The sequence below is a fragment of the Leptodactylus fuscus genome, chromosome 3 (genome assembly GCF_031893055.1).
Source record: "Leptodactylus fuscus isolate aLepFus1 chromosome 3, aLepFus1.hap2, whole genome shotgun sequence".
NCBI classification, from domain to species: Eukaryota; Metazoa; Chordata; class Amphibia; order Anura; family Leptodactylidae; genus Leptodactylus; species Leptodactylus fuscus.
This window is the reverse complement of record NC_134267.1, coordinates 28426662-28449422: the sequence shown is the minus strand read 5'-3', so window position 1 is coordinate 28449422 and position 22761 is coordinate 28426662. Positions and strand designations below refer to the sequence as shown.

General features: G+C 45.5%; 1 protein-coding gene across 1 annotated transcript in view; it reads right to left on the bottom strand.

Moving 5' to 3' along the window:
• The window catches only part of GLP1R (glucagon like peptide 1 receptor), a 163780-nt gene that overhangs the window by 71300 nt on the left and 69719 nt on the right, over positions 1-22761 (bottom strand). Inside the window, 1 exon segment of the mRNA XM_075267353.1 lies at positions 11004-11100. Within this exon segment, the coding sequence (XP_075123454.1) occupies positions 11004-11100 (97 nt within the window).

Genomic DNA, 22761 nt, shown 5'->3' with positions numbered 1-22761 from the left:
TTATTTATCCTGTACTGATCCTGACTTACATCCTGTATTATACTCCAGAGCTGCACTCACTATTCTGCTGGTGCAGTCACTGTGTACATACATTACATTACTTATCCTGTACTGATCCTGAGTTACATCCTGTATTATACTCCAGAGCTACGGTCACTATTCTGCTGGTACAGTCACTGTGTACATACATTACATTACTTATCCTGTACAGATCCTGAGTTACATCCTGTATTATACTTCAGAGCTGCGCTCAGTATTCTTCTGGTGCAGTCACTGTGTATATACATTACATTACTTAGTGCCGGAGCCCCCCATACACTGTCTTGTATATGAATATATACAGTATATGATACATCAGTAATCCGATTTGGGGATGTCCCAGAAACCTCTTCATTATTATTCTCTGTATGTGATGTCACTTCAGTGCTGCGAATATTAATAAGGGGGGGGGGGAGACAACACTCATCAGGGGACCAGGGAGGGGGCTGAACACTGGAAAGCTGGATGAGTTGACATGTCTACCTCTTCCTGTGTGGATGTCATTGTTGCTGCCGCCTGGACATGCGGGGTCAGCATCAGGGTTAAACAATGCCACAGTGACCTCTAATCCTCGGAGCCCGAGCGACTCTGAGGGTAGGGGCTGGATTATTCGCCATTCGCACTTGCTCTTATTGAATTCTCAGAGTTTGAGCAGAAAATCTCTTTAGACATTTCCACTCTTCCAGCATCTTCGGCTAATCTCCGGAATGTTCTGGGATGAGACAAACTCTTTACAACAGTCAGCGTAGGAGGCGGAGCCATCGCCCCCGAAATGTTCTGGTACTCACCGCTTCAGCACTTAAAGTGTCTATGGCTGGATAGAATGTGAAGCATGTCAGAACAAATAAGTTAACTTTCTCTATTATTTTCTGGATTTTTGTCACTTTAAGACTTTGCTGAGATGAAGAAAAAAACTGAGCGGCTTAATATTTCTCAGTGCGGGGGAGGGGAGCCACCATTATTATGTAAATCACAGACGGAGGGCGAGACCAGCGGGATATAATACAAGAGGAGCCGATAAACAAAGGCAGATAATAACAGCCTCAACTACAGAGCACTAGAGATGAGCGAACAGTGTTCTATCGAACTCATGTTCGATCGGATATTAGGCTGTTCGGCATGTTCGAATCGAATCGAACACCGCGTGGTAAAGTGCGCCATTACACGATTCCCCTCCCACCTTCCCTGGCGCCTTTTTTGCTCCAATAACAGCGCAGGGTAGGTGGGACAGGAACTACGACACCGGTGACGTTGAAAAAAGTAGGCAAAACCCATTGGCTGCCGAAAACATGTGACCTCTAATTTAAAAGAACAGCGACGCCCAGCTTCGCGTCATTCTGAGCTTGCAATTCACCGAGGACGGAGGTTTCCGTCCAGCTAGCTAGGGCTTAGATTCTGGGTAGGCAGGGACAGGCTAGGATAGGAAGGAGAAGACAACCAACAGCTCTTGTAAGAGCTAAATTCCAGGGAGAAGCTTGTCAGTGTAACGTGGCACTGACGGGCTCAATCGCCGCAACCCAGCTTTCCCAGGATCCTGAATGGAATACACTGTCAGTGTATTCCCGTATACCCGATATATACCCCGATACCCGTTCCAACGGTGTGCCCCCCCACCTTCACCCCAGAAATACCCTGCAAGTCCCCTAGCAATAGAATTGGGGCTATATACACCCACAATTTTTACTACTGGTATACAGTGCCATTGTCTGACTGGGAATTCAAAGAATATATTGGGAATACAAATACCCTCATTTCTTGCTACTGCCATATAGTGCCAGTGTCTGACTGGGAATTCAAAGAATATATTGGGGTTACGTGCACCCACAATTTTTACTACTGGTATACAGTGCCATTGTCTGACTGGGAATTCAAAGAATATATTGGGAATACAAATACCCTCATTTCTTGCTACTGCCATATAGTGCCAGTGTCTGACTGGTAATTCAAAGAATATATTGGGGTTACGTGCACCCACAATTTTTACTACTGGTATACAGTGCCATTGTCTGACTGGGAATTCAAAGAATATATTGGGAATACAAATACCCTCATTTCTTGCTACTGCCATATAGTGCCAGTGTCTGACTGGGAATTCAAAGAATATATTGGGGTTACGTGCACCCACAATTTTTACTACTGGTATACAGTGCCATTGTCTGACTGGGAATTCAAAGAATATATTGGGAATACAAATACCCTCATTTCTTGCTACTGCCATATAGTGCCAGTGTCTGACTGGGAATTCAAAGAATATATTGGGGTTACGTGCACCCACAATTTTTACTACTGGTATACAGTGCCATTGTCTGACTGGGAATTCAAAGAATATATTGGGAATACAAATACCCTCATTTCTTGCTACTGCCATATAGTGCCAGTGTCTGACTGGTAATTCAAAGAATATATTGGGGTTACGTGCACCCACAATTTTTACTACTGGTATACAGTGCCATTGTCTGACTGGGAATTCAAAGAATATATTGGGAATACAAATACCCTCATTTCTTGCTACTGCCATATAGTGCCAGTTTCTGACTGGTAATTCAAAGAATATATTGGGGTTACGTGCACCCACAATTTTTACTACTGGTATACAGTGCCATTGTCTGACTGGGAATTCAAAGAATATATTGGGAATACAAATACCCTCATTTCTTGCTACTGCCATATAGTGCCAGTTTCTGACTGGGAATTCAAAGAATATATTGGGGTTACGTGCACCCACAATTTTTACTACTGGTATACAGTGCCATTGTCTGACTGGGAATTCAAAGAGTATATTGGGAATACAAATACCCTCATTTCTTGCTACTGCCATATAGTGCCAGTTTCTGACTGGTAATTCAAAGAATATATTGGGGTTACGTGCACCCACAATTTTTACTACTGGTATACAGTGCCATTGTCTGACTGGGAATTCAAAGAATATATTGGGAATACAAATACCCTCATTTCTTGCTACTGCCATATAGTGCCAGTTTCTGACTGGGAATTCAAAGAATATATTGGGGTTACGTGCACCCACAATTTTTACTACTGGTATACAGTGCCATTGTCTGACTGGGAATTCAAAGAATATATTGGGAATACAAATACCCTCATTTCTTGCTACTGCCATATAGTGCCAGTGTCTGACTGGGAATTCAAAGAATATATTGGGGTTACGTGCACCCACAATTTTTACTACTGGTATACAGTGCCATTGTCTGACTGGGAATTCAAAGAATATATTGGGAATACAAATACCCTCATTTCTTGCTACTGCCATATAGTGCCAGTGTCTGACTGGTAATTCAAAGAATATATTGGGGTTACGTGCACCCACAATTTTTACTACTGGTATACAGTGCCAATTTCTAACTAGGAATTCAAAATGCGCAAGGCTCCCGGAAAGGGACGTGGACGAGGCCGTGGGCGAGGTCGGGGGAATGGTTCTGGGGAGCAAGGTAGCAGTGAAGCCACAGGGCGTCCCGTGCCTACTCCTGTGGGGCAGCAAGCATTGCGCCACTCCACAGTGCCAGGGTTGCTTGCCACATTAACTAAACTGCAGGGTACAAACCTTAGTAGGCCCGAGAACCAGGAACAGGTCTTGCAATGGCTGTCAGAGAACGCTTACAGCACATTGTCCAGCAGCCAGTCAGACTCTGCCTCCTCTCCTCCTATTACCCAACAGTCTTGTCTTCCTTCCTCCCAAAATTCCGAAGCTTTACAGAACAATAACCCAAACTGTCCCTGCTCCCCAGAGCTGTTCTCCGCTCCTTTCATTGTCCCTCAACCTGCCTCTCCACGTCACGATTCCACGAACCTAACAGAGGAGCATCTGTGTCCAGATGCTCAAACACTAGAGTCTCCTCCATCTCCGTTCGATTTGGTGGTGGATGACCAGCAACCCACCCTCATCGACGATGATGTGACGCAGTTGCCGTCAGGGCATCCAGTTGACTGGCGCATTGTGCGGGAGGAGGAGATGAGACAGGAGTTGGAAGAGGAAGTGGTGGATGATGAGGACACTGACCCGACCTGGACAGGGGGGATGTCAAGCGGGGAAAGTAGTGTGGATGTTGAGGCAGGTGCAGCACCAAAAAGGGTAGCTAGAGGCAGAGGCAGAGGTCAGCAGCTTAGGCGAAGCCAGGCCACACCCGGAATCTCCCAAGATGTTCCAGTTCGTACCCAGCCCCGAAAAACTCCCACCTCGAGGGCACGTTTCTCGAAGGTGTGGAGTTTTTTCAAGGAATGCGCCGAGGACAGATATAGTGTTGTCTGCACAATTTGCCTCTCGAAATTGATTAGGGGCTCTGAGAAGAGCAACCTGTCCACCACTTCAATGCGCCGTCATTTGGAATCCAAGCACTGGAATCAGTGGCAGGCAGCAACGGCAGGACAAAGGCCGCCTGCCGTTCACGCCACTGCCACTGCCTCTGCCTCTGCCTCTGCCACTGCCACTGCTGACTGTGCTGGCGATGCACTCCAGAGGACGAGCCAGGACACCACTTCATCTGCCTCCGCCACTTTGTTGACTTCTACCTCATCCTCCCCTGGTCCTGTCTTATCTCCTTCTCCTGCACCATCAAAGGCACCATCAGGCGTTTCTTTACAACAACCCACCATCTCTCAGACATTGGAGCGGCGGCAGAAATACACTGCTAACCACCCACACGCGCAAGCCTTGAACGCCAACATCGCTAAACTGCTGGCCCAGGAGATGTTGGCGTTCCGGCTTGTTGAAACTCCCGCCTTCCTGGACCTGATGGCAACTGCGGCACCTCGCTATGCCGTCCCTAGCCGTCACTACTTCTCCCGGTGTGCCGTCCCCGCCTTGCACCAGCACGTGTCACTCAACATCAGGCGGGCCCTTAGTTCCGCGCTTTGCACAAAGGTCCACTTGACCACCGACGCGTGGACAAGTGCATGCGGACAGGGACGCTACATTTCACTGACGGCACACTGGGTGAATGTAGTTGAGGCTGGGACTGCTTCCCAAACTGGCCCGGTGTACCTCGTCTCCCCGCCTAACATTCCTGGCAGGGACACGAGAAGAACACCCCCCTCCTCCTCCTCCTCTACCGCCTCCTCCTCCGCCACCGCCTCCTCCTCCGCCACCGCCTCCTCCTCCGCTGTTAGATTGACCCCAGCTACGAGTTGGAAACGTTGCAGCACTGGCGTTGGTAGACGTCAGCAGGCTGTGCTGAAGCTGATCAGCTTGGGGGACAGACAGCACACTGCCTCCGAGGTGAGGGATGCCCTCCTCGATGAGACGGCAATATGGTTTGAGCCGCTGCACCTGGGCCCAGGCATGGTCGTTTGTGATAACGGCCGGAACCTGGTAGCAGCTCTGGAGCTTGCCGGACTCCAACATGTTCCATGCCTGGCCCACGTCTTCAACCTAGTGGTGCAACGTTTCCTAAAGAGCTACCCCAATGTTCCAGAGCTACTGGTAAAAGTGCGGCGCATGTGCGCCCACTTTCGCAAGTCGACAGTAGCCGCTGCTAGCTTAAAATCTCTCCAGCAACGCCTGCATGTGCCACAACACCGGCTTTTGTGCGACGTCCCCACACGCTGGAACTCAACGTTTCAGATGTTGAATAGAGTGGTTGAGCAGCAGAGACCTTTGATGGAATACCAGCTACAAAACCCTAGGGTGCCACAAAGTCAGCTGCCTCAGTTTCACATCCATGAGTGGCCATGGATGAGAGACCTTTGTGACATCCTACGGGTCTTTGAGGAGTCCACAAGGAGGGTGAGCTCTGAGGATGCGATGGTGAGCCTTACAATCCCGCTCTTGTGTGTTCTGAGAGAATCCCTGATTGACATCAGGGATAACTCAGATCACACAGAGGAGTTAGGGATAGCATCCGATCCGTCACAGCTGGAGAGTAGGTCCACACATCTGTCCGCTTCACTGCGTTTAATGGAGGAGGAGGAGGAGGAGGAGGAGGAGGAAGAAGAGTTGTCCGATGATGTGATGGTGATACAGGAGGCTTCCGGGCAACTTCGAATCGTCCCATTGTTGCAGCGCGGATGGGTAGACATGGAGGATGAGGAGGAAATGGAGATTGAACTTTCCGGTGGGGCCAGAGGAGTCATGCCAACTAACACTGTGGCAGACATGGCTGAGTTCATGTTGGGGTGCTTTACAACCGACAAGCGTATTGTCAAAATCATGGAGGACAACCAGTACTGGATCTTTGCTATCCTTGACCCCCGGTATAAAAACAACATCTCGTCTTTTATTCCGGTAGAGGGGAGGGCCAATCGCATCAATGCTTGCCACAGGCAATTGGTGCAGAATATGATGGAGATGTTTCCAGCATGTGACAGTGGCGGCAGGGAGGGCAGTTCCTCCAGTAGGCAACCAAGTTCTCACCGGTCCACACAAACGAGGGGCACACTGTCTAAGGTCTGGGACACCTTGATGGCACCCCCTCGCCAAAGTGCCGCCACGGAGGGTCCTAGTGTCACCAGGCGTGAGAAGTATAGGCGCATGTTGCGGGAATACCTTTCCGACCACAGCCCTGTCCTCTCCGACCCCTCTGCGCCCTACACGTATTGGGTGTCGAAGTTGGACCTGTGGCTTGAACTTGCCCTATATGCCTTGGAGGTGCTGTCCTGTCCTGCCGCCAGCGTCCTATCTGAGAGGGTGTTCAGTGCAGCCGGTGGCATCATCACTGACAAGCGCACCCGTCTGTCAGCTGAGAGTGCCGACCGGCTCACTTTGATAAAAATGAACCACCACTGGATAGAGCCTTCATTTTTGTGCCCACCTGTGTAAAGCACCCCAACATGAAACTCCATGTCTGTACTCAACCTCTCCAATTCCTCCGCATCCTCATACTCATCCACCATAAGCGTTGCACAATTCTGCTAATACTAGGCTCCCTCCAACATGATTTCCCCCAACTCTGCTGGTTAGAGGCTCCCTCCACCCTGATTTCCACCAACTCTGCTGGTTAGAGGCTCCCTCCACCCTGCTTTCCCACAACTCTGCTGGTTAGAGGCTCCTTCCACCATGAATTTGCCCAAACTGGGCTGTTTAGAGGCTCCCTCCACCATGAATTGGTCCAAACTGGGCTGGTTAGAGGCTCCCTCCACCATTAATTGGTCCAAACTGGGCTGGTTAGAGGCTCCCTCCACCATGAATTTGCCCAAACTGGGCTGTTTAGAGGCTCCCTCCACCATGAATTTGCCCAAACTGGGCTGTTTAGAGGCTCCCTCCACCATGAATTGGTCCAAACTGGGTTTTTTAGAGGCTCCCTCCACCATGAATTGGTCCAAACTGGGCTGGTTAGAGGCTCCCTCCACCATTAATTGGTCCAAACTGGGCTGGTTAGAGGCTCCCTCCACCATTAATTGGTCCAAACTGGGCTGGTTAGAGGCTCCCTCCACCATTAATTGGTCCAAACTGGGCTGGTTAGAGGCTCCCTCCACCATGAATTTGCCCAAACTGGGCTGTTTAGAGGCTCCCTCCACCATGAATTTGCCCAAACTGGGCTGGTTAGAGGCTCCCTCCACCATGAATTGGTCCAAACTGGGGTTTTTAGAGGCTCCCTCCACCATGAATTGGTCCAAACTTGGCTGTTTAGAGGCTCCCTCCACCATGAATTGGTCCAAACTGGGGTGGTTAGAGGCTCCCTCCACCATTAATTGGTCCAAACTGGGCTGGTTAGAGGCTCCCTCCACCATTAATTGGTCCAAACTGGGCTGGTTAGAGGCTCCCTCCACCATGAATTTGCCCAAACTGGGCTGTTTAGAGGCTCCCTCCACCATGAATTTGCCAAAACTGGGCTGGTTAGAGGCTCCCTCCACCATGAATTGGTCCAAACTGGGGTTTTTAGAGGCTCCCTCCACCATGAATTTGCCCAAACTCTGCTGGTTAGAGGCTCAATCCACCCTGATTTTCAAAACAAATGTTGGTGCCAACCTCAACTTACTACAAGGGCCAAATTCACTGCTGGTGACAAGCTCTCCTCACTGCAAGTGCCAAATACACATGTTTCAAGGTGTTTTCCTACTGTCAGAGAGGTGGTATTGAGTGTGTAAAGTGTGTAGTTGTTAGGCTGTGATGTTGGGGTAATAGAGGGTCTTTGGTGTGTTAGATGCCCCCAGACATGCTTCCCCTGCTGTCCCAGTGTCATTCCAGAGGTGTTGGCATCATTTCCTGGGGTGTCATAGTGGACTTGGTGACCCTCCAGACACGGATTTGGGTTTCCCCCTTAACGAGTATCTGTTCCCCATAGACTATAATGGGGTTCGAAACCCGTTCGAACACACGAACATTGAGCGGCTGTTCGAATCGAATTTCGAACCTCGAACATTTTAGTGTTCGCTCATCTCTACAGAGCACCACCGGCCCCAAAGACACAGATAAATCTACAAAACATAAAGGAGACCCTAGAACATACAGTCACTGATACAGGAAATATTACACAGGCCTCAGCCCCATTCAACCATAGCTTACTGCTCTATGAATACAATTCCAGAACTACAGTAAAGACTGACACTAATATGAGGAGTAGTATTATAGTAGTTATATTCTTGTACATAGGAGCAGTATTATAGTAGTTATATTCTTGTACATAGGAGTAGTATTAGGGTAAGTTCACACGGAGTAACGTGCCGCGTGATGTGGCACGTATATGGCGTGTGAGACTTTGCGGGCCGTATACGCTCCCGTTGATTTCAATGGGAGCTTGGATCGTATACGCCGCTTTATTATGCGGCCGTGATTTTGCGGCTGCAAAATCACAGCCGCAAAATAATGTGGCGTATACGATCCAGGCTCCCAGTGAAATCAACGGGAGCGTATACGGCCCGCAAAGTCTCACACGCCGTATAGGTGCCACATCATGCGGCACGTTACTCCGTATGAACGCCCCCTTATAGTATTGTACTATTATATTAGTTATATTCTTGTACATAGGAACAGTATTATAGTAGTTATATTCTTGTACATAGGAGTAGTATTATAGTAGTTATATTCTTGTACATAGGAGTAGTATTATAGTAGTTATATTCTTGTACATAGGAGTAGTATTATAGTAGTTATATTCTTGTACATAGTGGCAGTATTATAGTAGGTATATTCTTGTACATAGGAGTAGTATTATAGTAGTTATATTCGTGTACATAGGAGCAGTATTATAGTAGTTATATTCTTGTACATAGGAGCAGTATTATAGTAGTTATATTCTTGTACATAGGAGTAGTATTATAGTAGTTATATTCTTGTACATAGGAGTAGTATTATAGTAGTTATATTCTTGTGCATAGGAGTAGTATTATAGTAGTTTTATTCTTGTACATAGGAGTAGTATTATAGTAGTTATATTCTTGTACATAGGAATAGCATTATATTAGTTATATTCTTGTACATAGGAGCAGTATTATAGTAGTTATATTCTTGTACATAGGAGTAGTATTATAGTAGTTATATTCTTGTACATAGGAGTAGTATTATAGTAGTTATATTCTTGTACATAGGAGTAGTATTATAGTAGTTATATTCTTGTACATAGTGGCAGTATTATAGTAGGTATATTCTTGTACATAGGAGTAGTATTATAGTAGTTATATTCGTGTACATAGGAGCAGTATTATAGTAGTTATATTCTTGTACATAGGAGCAGTATTATAGTAGTTATATTCTTGTACATAGGAGCAGTATTATAGTAGTTATATTCTTGTACATAGGAGTAGTATTATAGTAGTTATATTCTTGTACATAGGAGTAGTATTATAGTAGTTATATTCTTGTGCATAGGAGTAGTATTATAGTAGTTTTATTCTTGTACATAGGAGTAGTATTATAGTAGTTATATTCTTGTACATAGGAATAGCATTATAGTAGTTATATTCTTGTACATAGGAGCAGTATTATAGTAGTTATATTCTTGTACATAGGAGTAGTATTATAGTAGTTATATTCTTATACATAGGAGTAGTATTATAGTAGTTATATTCGTGTACATAGGAGCAGTATTATAGTAGTTATATTCTTGTACATAGGAGTAGTATTATAGTAGTTATATTCTTGTACATAGGAGTAGTATTATAGTAGTTATATTCTTGTACATAGGAGCAGTATTATAGTAGTTATATTCATGTACATAGGAGCAGTATTATAGTAGTTATTTTCTTGTACATAGGAGTAGTATTATAGTAGTTATATTCTTGTATATAGGGGTAGTATTATAGTAGTTATATTCTTGTATAAAGGGGTAGTATTATAGTAGTTATATTCTTGTACATAGGAGTAGTATTATAGTAGTTATATTCTTGTACATAGGAGTAGTATTATAGTAGTTATATTCTTGTATATAGGGGTAGTATTATAGTAGTTATATTCTTGTACATAGGAGCAGTATTATAGTAGTTATATTCTTGTACATAGGAGTAGTATTATGGTAGTTATATTCTTGTACATAGGAGCAGTATTATGGTAGTTATATTCTTGTACATAGGAGGTAGTATTATAGTAGTTATATTCTTGTACATAGGAGTAGTATTATAGTAGTTATATTCTTGTACATAGGAGTAGTATTATAGTAGTATCATTCTCTATCGCCCTACCAGTGCAGGTAGTTTAGGTTCCTGATGTGCTATTTCAGCTCTGTACTGTCAGGTGGGTGGTGTCAGGCATGGGGGTGTGATTCGAGTTCCAATCAGAGGGAGGCAATTTTAGAGCTTAGAATAACACCCCATTGTCAGCTCCTTCTAGACTGCACCCATTTGACAGCACAGAGTCTAAATAGCATATCAGGTACCAACACTAACAGCATTGGCTGCTTGGGAATGGTGGGGGCTAGAGAAAAAATTGTGCCAGAATCAGTGAAGGGGGTGGGAGAGGGGGTATTAAATGTTGTAAAGATCTGGACTTATTTGAGGTGGTGAAGGTCCTGTTTAATGCCATGGTCTAGTCTCACAAACAGAAGTGCTTGTGCTTTGAGCGAAGAAGATATTGCACTTACCGGTCAGGGTATATGGGGTATGGTGTATGGTCTTTAGGCATTGCTCTCTGTATTCTCTCCACTTGTGTATCGTATCCGACAGAGAAACAGCCGTGGTCTGGAAAAGAAAAAAAGATAAGACTGCTCAGGTAAGTGTAACACAAGGATGGCGACTATCTTCTAATAACAGTGCCACACCTGTCCACAGGTTGTTTTTGGTATTACAGTCCCCATCTTTTCAGTGTAGCTGGATGTCAACCCCAGACACATCCAGCGCCACACCTCTAATGAGGCGAGGTGAGGCGCCCGCCTCAGGTGGCGGACCGGAGGGGGGCAGCAGCCCGGGTGATTTTTTTTTTTTAACTTTTTTTTTCTTTGAACCAGTGCAAGGGGAGCTGCTGCTGTCCTTGCGCTGGTTCAGACATCTATGTATCAGCGTAGGCAGCGTCATCACGCCACATATGCTGATACGCAGACGTCTGCTGGGAGAAGAGGATGCGGGAGCAGCAGCAGCATCGAGGTCGGTAAGTATAATAACTTTTTTTTGTTTTAAAATAGGCCGCTACCTGCTGGAGTATCCACAGCAGGTAGCGGCCTATTTACCAACCTCTCTGGACCTGTTCACTGCCGCCTCCGCTTCCCCTTGTACTATAGGCTGCGGAGAGCGGTAGTGAATAGGCCCGGGCCCAGGTCACGATGCCATTACTGCTATTATACTCGGGGTCTTTTCAGACCCCCGAGTATAATAATCGGAGCTCCAGGCGAGGTGAGAGAACATAATAAAAAATGTTACTCACCTCTCCAGGTTCCGATGTTACTCCTAAGAGGCTTTGGGCCTATATGGTAATGTCCCAGACGTCACGTGGTCTGGAATATTACCATATAGGCCCAAAGCCTGTGCTAGTAGTAATAATAGCCTGTTACTGATAGCACAGGCTTTGGGCCTATATGGTAATATCCCATACCACGTGACGTCTGGGACATTACCATATGGGCCCGAAGCCTTCTAGGATTAACATCGGATCCCGGAGAGGTAATGGTGTTTATTATGTTCCCTCATCTCCCCTGGGGCTCTGATTATTATACTAGGGGGTCTGAAAAGAGCCCCGAGTATAATAATAGTTCATGGGTGTGCAACTGTGGGGCATAATAGAGCTTGAAGGGTCCACTGTGGCCCCTGTAACCTCTATTATGCCCCACAGCTGGAAGAAGTGGTCATGGTGGTCCAAAGGGAAGAGACGGGAAATGTGGGAAGACATCTCCTGTGAGTATTACTGCACAAAATATTACCGCATTGTGTTAATTATAATGTCACCACTAGCACTCCCAAACACCGCCCCCACCCGGATCAAAACAATAGCCCTCAACCCCCCCCCCCCCCCTTTTGATCATCCACCTCGGGCAGCAGAGAAGCTAGGTTCACCGCTGGACACAACCCATGGACTTATATCGCATGGACACAACCCAAATTGTATCATGTATTGTATGATCTATCAGCTCTGCTTTACACTGCAGCTTCACTTCATTAGGACTCAGCTATGATCAGTAATCCCAGCTCGGATGGATGGTTAGTTGACCTCTCAGGTGAGGCCGGTGTGTGCAAGTACATAAACCACTGACACAGTCGTCACATTGAATCTGTCACATTCTTATTAAAAAGGCAATTTTGTATCCAAATTTATTAAGCAGCTAATTGAGCATCCTGGCAATGAATCCTGGGTAATATCACACCTAATGAGTTTATGCTCGGCACACATTCCCTTGTGTTGTTTCCTGTGGTGTTTATTACTAGAATAGCAGAAGACGCCATAAATTCCACATAATTGGCGAATAAAAGGCAGCGAGACCCGGCAGTGAGTTCAGAAAGATGAAAAGTGAGAGAAATATTCTCTCTTGTTTACTGGAGGCTAAACGGCCTCTAATAGCCGAGCACAACGTCACCGTATTACATGTCAGGCACCGCTCGTCTCCAGGTTGTTGCACACAGTGATATTGAGGACACTGAAGGAACATTCCGCAGAGTCTCAGTCATTCCGCCTCTTCATAGAAAGTGTTTCCTTTAGGATTGTCACAAAGAAATCATCTTAAGAGAATGACAAGTCCACAAGTCACAGGACGGACACAAAAGAATAATCTGAGACAGCGAAAACTTTCAGGTTTTTTTTATGGCTTTTGGGATTGTGGGTTTTATTTTACATATCTAATACTTCAGAAGAAGACAGAGAAGACAGATTACATTATGGAAGGATCACTAATGTAGATGTGGTCCTAGGAGTCCTTAGGGCGAGTTCACACGGAGTTAACGCGCGCGCATTCTGGCACGTATACACGTGTCAGCATGTGAGCGCTCAAAACAGATCCCATTCATTTCAATGTATCATTACGGGTGTATAACGTGCGTAATTTTGCAGCCTCAAAACTACACGTGCAAAATTACGCGCGTTATATGGATATAGGGATTGCATTAAAGGGTCATGATGCCAATGCGCCCCTTGCAGCTACTGAGGATAAATCACAGGTCTCACACTGTCAGGGCTCCTAGGACTATATATCTATAATACATCGTGTATGACACTGTCAGGGCTCCTAGGACTATATATCTATAATACATCGTGTATGACACTGTCAGGGCTCCTAGGACTATATATCTATAATACATAGTGTATGACACTGTCAGGGCTCCTAGGACTATATATCTATAATACATAGTGTATAACACTGTCAGGGCTCCTAGGACTATATATCTATAATACATAATGTATGACACTGTCAGGGCTCCTAGGACTATATATCTATAATACATAGTGTATGACACTGTCAGGGCTCCTAGGACTATATATATCTATAATACATCGTGTATGACACTGTCAGGGCTCCTAGGACTATATATCTATAATACATAGTGTATGACACTGTCAGGGCTCCTAGGACTATATATCTATAATACATAGTGTATAACGCTGTCAGGGCTCCTAGGACTATATATCTATAATACATAATGTATGACACTGTCAGGGCTCCTAGGACTATATATCTATAATACATAGTGTATGACACTGTCAGGGCTCCTAGGACTATATATCTATAATACATAGTGTATGACACTGTCAGGGCTCCTAGGCTATATATATCTATAATACATAGTGTATGACACTGTCAGGGCTCCTAGGACTATACAGTATATATATAATACATAGTGTATGACACTGTCAGGGCTCCTAGGACTGTATATCTATAATACATAGTGTATGACACTGTCAAGGCTCCTAGGCTATATCTATAATACATAGTGTATGACACTGTCAGGGCTCCTAGGACTATATATCTATAATACATAGTGTATGACACTGTCAGGGCTCCTAGGACTGTATATCTATAATACATAGTGTATGACACTGTCAGGGCTCCTAGGACTGTATATCTATAATATATAGTGTATGACACTGTCAGGACTCCTAGACATTTTGAAGGTGGCTGCTTCTTTCCCACATGGTATAAGGAAAATATTTGTTTTTGTACCGTGTTAGCCAGTGGTTATGAAATATAAAAAAACATATAACTTGCAAGTCTTCAGTAGGTGATACCTTTTTTAATGGCTAACTCATAATGATGACAGAATATGACGTTTCGAAGCCTCCTCTGGCTTCTTCAGATATATCTAAAAACACTTTCTGCAGGCTGCATATATATGTGGCTGTTTACGTGAAAAGGGCCCAGATCGTCGATACTAATTATAGAGAAAATAGTCCAAAACATATTTGGGTAAAAAAATCACAATTTTGTTTTATGCAAAAAATTTATTTAAAAATATGTCAATTGTGCTTTCAATAAAAATTTTTTTGCTGTTTTGGACAATGTTACACCATAACCGTTACAATGATACCAAGAACTCCATATCGACAATGTGGGCCCTTTTCACATAAACAGCCACATATGTATAACTGGATACAGGGATAGGATTTCAGGAGGGAGGGGGGAAGAGACTTATTACTATATACATATAAAAACAAATATTCAATTCCCAGTTCCCAGGTTCTTTATCTTTATGTCTGTCTTTGTTCAGTGATTTGTATAGAAAGATATGAAGCCATGTGAAAGGTTCATTCCACTATCCAGAGTCTTGAATAGGGTCATGCACTTGTACTCATAAATCAGTCGCTGTTTTTTTTATTTAAAATTCCCTCTTAAAATCAAAATTTTCATGTCATTGGTGATATTATGATCTTCCTGGCAGAAATGTTTTGGCACTCTGTTGTTTAATTGTATGGCGATGTGAATTGATTCTCATTCTGAGTTTCTGGCCGGTCTCTCCAACATACAGATTTTCAGTGGAACATTTGGTGCACATGATCAAATACACTACATTAGATGTGTTACAGGTGAACGTACCTGGGATTTTATATTCCTTATTAGAGTTTGGTATCTCTATCCTGTCAGTGGTCAGTATGTGAGGGCAGGTTTTGCACCTTTTCTGTCCGCATGGAAATGTTCCTGTGTTAGTTGGAGGTGGTTTGTAACTTCTAGGCCTCGGGCCTTGGGCAGAGCAGACTGCACATGCCCACAGCCCACGAGAAAATGGCCGCTTGCACAGTATTGTAAGCGGCCAGTTTCTCATGGCCTGTGGGCATGCGCAGTCTGCTCTGCCCAAGGCCCGAGGCCTAGACGTTACAAGCCACCACCGGAAAAAGAGGCTGAAGATGATGCTGCCGAAGAAGATGGAGGCGGCGCTGGAGAGAGTTCTCTCACAGCAATGGGGACGCCCCCAGTGCTGTGAGAGAGCTAATTTGCATACCGACAAGAACCGGAATTGTAAGCAAATGGCGGCACGGAGAAGACGATGAAAGGTAGAAGAAGAATAGCCTTTCTTAAGGATATTCCGACTTGTTACTTAGAAAAAATTGTGTCTGACTGATAGAATCCCTTTAAGCTCTTGTGAGCAGGGCCCTCACACTTATTTTTTGATGTTTATTTCTTGTCGCAGTGTAATGTCTCATTATGTCTGTTCTCTGATTTGTAAAGTTCTGCTGAATATGATGGCACTATTATCATTATGGAACGGTCTGGCTCACTTGGTGCCACTGCTACTATACTGGTGACACCATGTCATGTGAGTAGAGAAAGACCTCGATCCTATACGTGGCCCTACACGCTCATGTCTATCTGTTTACAGAATTTACACCTTGCCATCCATTTGTCATTTGTTAATGTACAAAAGAACTGTCATACATGAGATGACGGCAAGTAGCTGCTGCCACCAACACCAGAAACATGTCTGCCATTGCCACCTCCACTAGAGCTTGTCCTAGATCTATGCCAGGCAGGATTATTGGATGTTGGGACTGGACATCAGGTTGAATTCTTACTATTGTAGCTGCCACCACCCTCTTATTCTGATATCACCCTGACCTGCTTGCCAAGTCTTATCTGTAATAGAATGATTATCGGATTCAGTAATGTCATCACCTTCCCCACTATATTGTGACTCATCATGGCAATGGGATTCCTCTATGCCCTTACAGATTTCCCTCTTGTACCCCTACCAGCACTACCACCAGTATTACCCCCTGCCACTACTACCCCCACCAATATTCATGTCTTCCACCTCTACATCAAGCACTGACAGTTCTCACCCAACTCATCAAGAACAGGTAGAAGAGGAAGTCTTGGGCTATGAGGAATATCTCTATCAGCAAATGCCAGATGACTACCAGAGAATAAAGAAGACATGGTTGACAGTATAGAAAGACAGCATGGTAAATTACATGTTACCACAGAGGAGGAGGAAAACACAGAACGCTCAATCAACATTTGTGGTTCACTGCTTTTAAAAATATCTTTATTCTCAGGAAGAACGATAACACTGGCTACTGGCGGGGCTGTCAAGACCAGAAGTAGTGTTGCTGTTGCCATCCACATCCTTAATGTTATTACTTCCACAAGTGTTTCCTCCTCCCCCTTCTTCTGTCTGTCCCCTGCTCTACTTTCTTTCCAGTTATTTTACTGTACATTGCTTAAATATATTAGTGATTGGCAACAATTCTGATACGGTGTGTTTTTTATGTTTGCAATTTTAGTTTGACAACACGCAAAGTATTCGGTTTTGTTAAAAAAAATAACAGTGTGAAATATTCAGCTTGGGACAAATCAGCCCGCTCATCTCTGACTCTGACTCTGGGTCTGAAGAAATGCTTAAAAACTTTTGACCCAAGTGACATCTTCCTGGTTATAGTCAACATCACGGCTCCTTCACTGAAATCTTGTATATGTGCAGACTGCTCGGCACAAGCGCTACACCATGCTGGCAAAATTTGTGCCCCCCCCTTCTCTGTATCTTAGTATCTTATCTAACTGTATCTTACAGTTTAAGTATAATTCTCCAGTGTCTCTACACTGTATAAAGTACTGCTCTGAACCCCCCCACTTCATGCAGTATAATTCTCCATAGTGGACCCACACATGGTAAGTAATGCTCCACAGTGGACCCACATGGTATATAATGCTCCACAGTGGACCCGCATGGTATATAATGCTCCACAGTGATGCCACACAGTTTAATATGTTTCATAGTGGACCCACATGGTATATAATGTTCCACAGTGGACCCACATGGTATATAATGCTCCACAGTGGACCCGCATGGTATATTATGCTCCACAGTGATGCCACACAGTATATGTTTCACAGTGGACCCACATGGTATATAATGCTCCACAGAGGTCCCACACAATATAGTATACTCCACAGTGGACCCACATGGTATATAATGCTCCATAGTGAACACACACAGCATGATGTACTCTACAGTGGTCCCACATGGTATATAATGCTCCACAGTGGCCCCCACACAGTAGAAAAAGCTCTTTGAGAGACCCCCTCCGTTAAGCTCTGTGACGTTATTTATAGGACACCTGTAGCTTTACTGAAGTGTTTATATGGCTTTTCAGAATTGGGGTGTTCTAGTCCATTTATAGGACACAAGTATCATACATTGCCTTTAATCCTTGTTAAAGGAAATAACAGAGATTCAGTATTTCTCTTCCATTTTGAACCCATTTCCTGTAGTCTTAGAATGTTCTGTCTTTGTCTTTCTTCGACTTCGAGGCTCATCATGAGTGACCGACGTTCCATTGTATCAGCCACTATAGAGTTGGTGACGTAACCCCTGGGGGGGCATTTATAGAGCAGCGTTATGTTTCCACCGCCCCTATAATTACACATCCTGCCAAGGTTCAGAGCATATAAATCACTGACATGATGCACATGCAGAGGGACAGCGGTGGGAGATGAGCAGGCAAAGCTGAGTAATGGGATTCGTGTGGGAGCCCAGTGATGAATAACGGAGTTAGGACTATCACTCCCATTATCTTCAGGGGTCTGCAGGGATGATTCAATGAGTTTTCCCAAGAGGGTACAGAGATTTGGGGTCTTAGGTAATTGTTGTCCAGCTGGAGTTATCAGTGCGGTAAATTCGCCGTCTCGTCACCGCTCAGACATTATTTACTAAAATTGGTTTTCTGACGACAAATAAAAATAACAAAAATAGTAACAAACAATCAGCAGCTCCGATTAAGTCTGAGGTGTAATAAGCGCAAAAATACTGCCCTGATATAGCTACGGGGACAGCAGTATGGCTGCTGCTTAAAGGGACCCTGCAGCCTGGGATGATTCACTGGAGGAGCGCGGCCAATTATCAACTCAAAGAGGAATTAATGGTGACTAACTAAGGGCGCTACAGACTGCTGATATACAGTAGGTGGCTGCTGTTATAGGGGGCGCTACAGACTGCTGATATAGGTGGCTGCTGTTATAGGGGGCGCTACAGACTGCTGATATAGGTGGCGATCCAAGCTACACAACCAGACTGCTGTTATAGGGGGCGCTATAGACTATACAGCCTGACTGATGATATAGGGGGCAGTCAAGACTACACAACCAGACTGCTAATACAGGGGGCGGTCCAGACTACACAACCACACTACTGATATAGGGGGCGGTCCAGACTACACAACCACACTACTGATATAGGGGGCGGTCCAGACTACACAACCACACTACTGATATAGGGGGCGCTCCAGACTACACAACCACACTACTGATATAGGGGGCGGTCCAGACTACACAACCACACTACTGATATAGGGGGCGCTACAGACTATACAGCCTGACTGATGATATAGGGGGCAGTCAAGACTACACAACCAGACTGCTAATACAGGGGGCGGTCCAGACTACACAACCACACTACTGATATAGGGGGCGCTCCAGACTACACAACCACACTACTGATATAGGGGGCGCTCCAGACTACACAACCACACTACTGATATAGGGGGCGCTCCAGACTACACAACCACACTACTGATATAGGGGCCGGTCCAGACTATACAATCACACTACTGATATAGGGGACGGTCCAGATTATACAACTAGACTTCTGATATAGGGACCGGTTCAGACTACACAGTCACACTGCCGTTATAGGAGCGGTCCAGACTACACAACCACACCACTGATATAGGGGGCGGTCCAGACTACACAACCACACTACTGATATAGGGGGCGCTACAGACTACACAACCACACTGCTGTTATAAGGGGCGGTCCAGACTACACAATCAGACTGCCATTATAGGATCGGTCTAGACTGCACAACAACACTTCTGATATAGGGGGCGACTACACCACCAGTCTACCTTGTAACCTCCATGAATATCCAGGACCGTTATTTACAGGGGTTCTAGATCAGCACTAAATACACAAAGTAAATGTTCCAGATTTATCTCTTTTGTAATGAATGTTCTTTAGTGTCCGTTAAGCGCTTGGTGTGATGCGGCGGCCGGGGACTGGAATCACCGGATCAGTCTCTGCGGGGTAATTGACTCCATAACTTATGTTTAGTTGGCGTCATTATTATCTTCTGCACATTGGTTGATGCGAGGAGCGCCGATTCTGCAGTGCAGGAGCCTCCAAATATTCATCAGCCTCATAAAGAGCATTGTCTGTATTTATCGCATGTAGTTAGTTCGCTCCTTACTGCTTAGTTAATTAGAATCGCACTCGGAGGAGAATTTGGTGTGCCCAGACCAGCGAGGAGGGGGCGGGGTAATGAGGTTCTCTTTATAAGACATGACAGATGAGGATGATGAGAGTGATGGTGTCAGCAGAGGATTCCCAGAATAGGTTTGTTTTGCAGTTTATACAACCACGAAGCTTAACAATAATCGCCGCTATCTGCGCTACAATAGGAGTCAACACCATGTTTGGATCTCACAGTCGTAGCTGGGGGTCATTACTTAGGGGTCGTAATTTGTGATGCTTTCCAGGGTGTGTATATTTATGCAATAACCAATAATGCTTGTAAAGTGTAACTGGCAAAATTTGATCTGTTTATTATAACGCGATGAAGGATACAGTAACCGCCATCGCCGTAACCGAAGCGCAGCATCCGCCATCATACTGGAGCCTGAGACACTGGATGAATTGACTGAATAATAGTCCTGATTATTAATAAGTAATTGGATGTCCCAGGTCGGCTCCAGATTAAAATAGGGCAATTGTCCCTGCAGAGCAAGCGAGCGAGTGAGCGCGGTACAGGCTGTAATGGACGCCGCGCACTTCTAGCACCCCGGTAATTGCAGGCATTTGGCTGCGGCAGAGATGTTTAATATGTTCAGGTCTCCTGCCCTTCAGGATGTGAATTACAATGCATTGTACCGGTGACAGAAGAAGACTGTTGTGGCTGCAGCTTTGTATGTGACTGGAGGATAACTAACAGGACAAAAAGTCTCTTCTCTGACACAATAGTAGAAAGTTTATCTAATGATGATATTTTGCATTACAGACACAGAAGTCTTTATCTAACTGACTCTGCAGAGAGGTGTAAAAAGTATTTGCCCCCCTCCCCCCCCCCCCTTCCAGGTATTCAGTAAAGTGACTGGTAATGATCATGATCTAAGGACACCCACAGATAGTGCAGGCGCAGGCACAAGGTCTATGACATGGCTGCCCCCCTGGTAAATCAGAGAATCATAGAAGCCTTCAGCACCATGGATGGGGAAACACCCCGAGTGAGGGGCAGGAGACAGCCTGGGTGAGGGGTAGGAAACACCCTGGGAGAGGGGCAGGAGACACCCCCAGTGAGGGGCAGGAGACAGCCCGAGTGAGGGGCAGGAGACAGCCCAAGTGAGGGGCAAGAGAGCCCAAGTGAGGGGCAGGAGACAGCCTGGGTGAGGGGTAGGAAACACCCTGGCTGAGGGGAAGGAGACACCCCCAGTGAGGGGCAGGAGACAGCCCGAGTGAGGGGCAGGAGACAGCTCGAGTGAGGGGCAGGAGAGCCCAAGTGAGATGCAGGACACAGCCTGGATGAGGGCAAGGAGACAGCCTGGGTGAGGGGTAGGAACCACCCTGGGAGAGGGGCAGGAGACACCTCCAGTGAGGGGCAGGAGACAACCCGTGTGAGGGGCAAGAGAGCCCAAGTGAGGGGCAGGAGACACCCTGGGTGAGGGGCAGGAGACACCACAAGTGAGAGGCAAGAGACACCCCTGGTAAGTGGCCAAAAACACCCTGCGTGAGGGGCAGGAAACACCCCGAGTGAGGGGCAGGAGACACCCCAGGTGAGCTAAAGAAATAGAAATAATTATTGGGTGACACAGCTCCGGATGTGATTGGAGTATAAGACGCACAATAGTTCCAGATCACTCAGACTGGAGAACGTCAGAACCAAGGATTGAAGTGGCCCCCGATAATCAAAGGCAGTAAGGGGAAGGGGTTGTTCTTTCAGTTAGATTTGGGGACAGAACTTTCTGGATATTATATCAATGGGGATAAACAGAATGTAAGTTTTAGAGATTATTAAATACATTCTATAATATTCTCCAGTTGCAGCCAAAGTTGAGTCAAACTTGTGCATGTTTTCTGTCATTTGACAGCCTATCACTAAATACCTCATTGTTATCTGAGCTCTCACAATGCGGCAGCTCCGGATGTGATTGGAGTATAAACCTCAATGTAACATCAGATCAGTACAGAATGGGTAAAGATGAGGATATAGAAGTGACTGGAGAACGTCAGCACCACGGACAGCGGGCAGACAGATCCTGATACTAGAGGGGGGGGGGGGGGCGGGAAATGGTGGGGGTCTCTTCAGTCAGGACAGCGTTATATTGGGGTGCTTACAAGTAAACTCCATTCTGAGGCCAACTGTGCAGCTACATAATATATATTCATTTATTTCTCTTACTTATATAGCGCCAACAAACTCTGCAGCGCAGTAAAACATTGTCATTCACTGTCCCATATACACGTTTTCTAGTCGGATTTTCGGCCTAATCCTTTCTTCCAACTCTTTCTTTGGGCCCCTCTCAGTTGTCTGCTGACTGGCGCTTGCCTCGCTTTAGGGCCCTCCTAGCTCTGTCAGTGTACTCGGGCCCCGCTCAGTGGTTTGCTGACTGGCCCTTACCTTGCGTTACGGCTCTCAGCCCTGTCTGAGGTTTTCTATCTTCTCGCCTCATCCTATAATTCTGCCATCATTGAGGTTATTGTAACGTTTCATGACTGAGCGTTACAATGTAATAATGTGACGGCATCGCCATTGTCTCAAGTGTCTGACAAGTGTCTCGGTCTGTGCGGTTTCTCCTGAGTCTTCTCACCAAGAGCCTATTAATGATGGGGCTGCCTGGACAATGATGGGAACAAATCGATCACAAGTTACTCCGCGCTCCACATCTTATTATGATGAGTTACGTTCACTTTTTACATTTGGATATCTTTGTACTTTTCT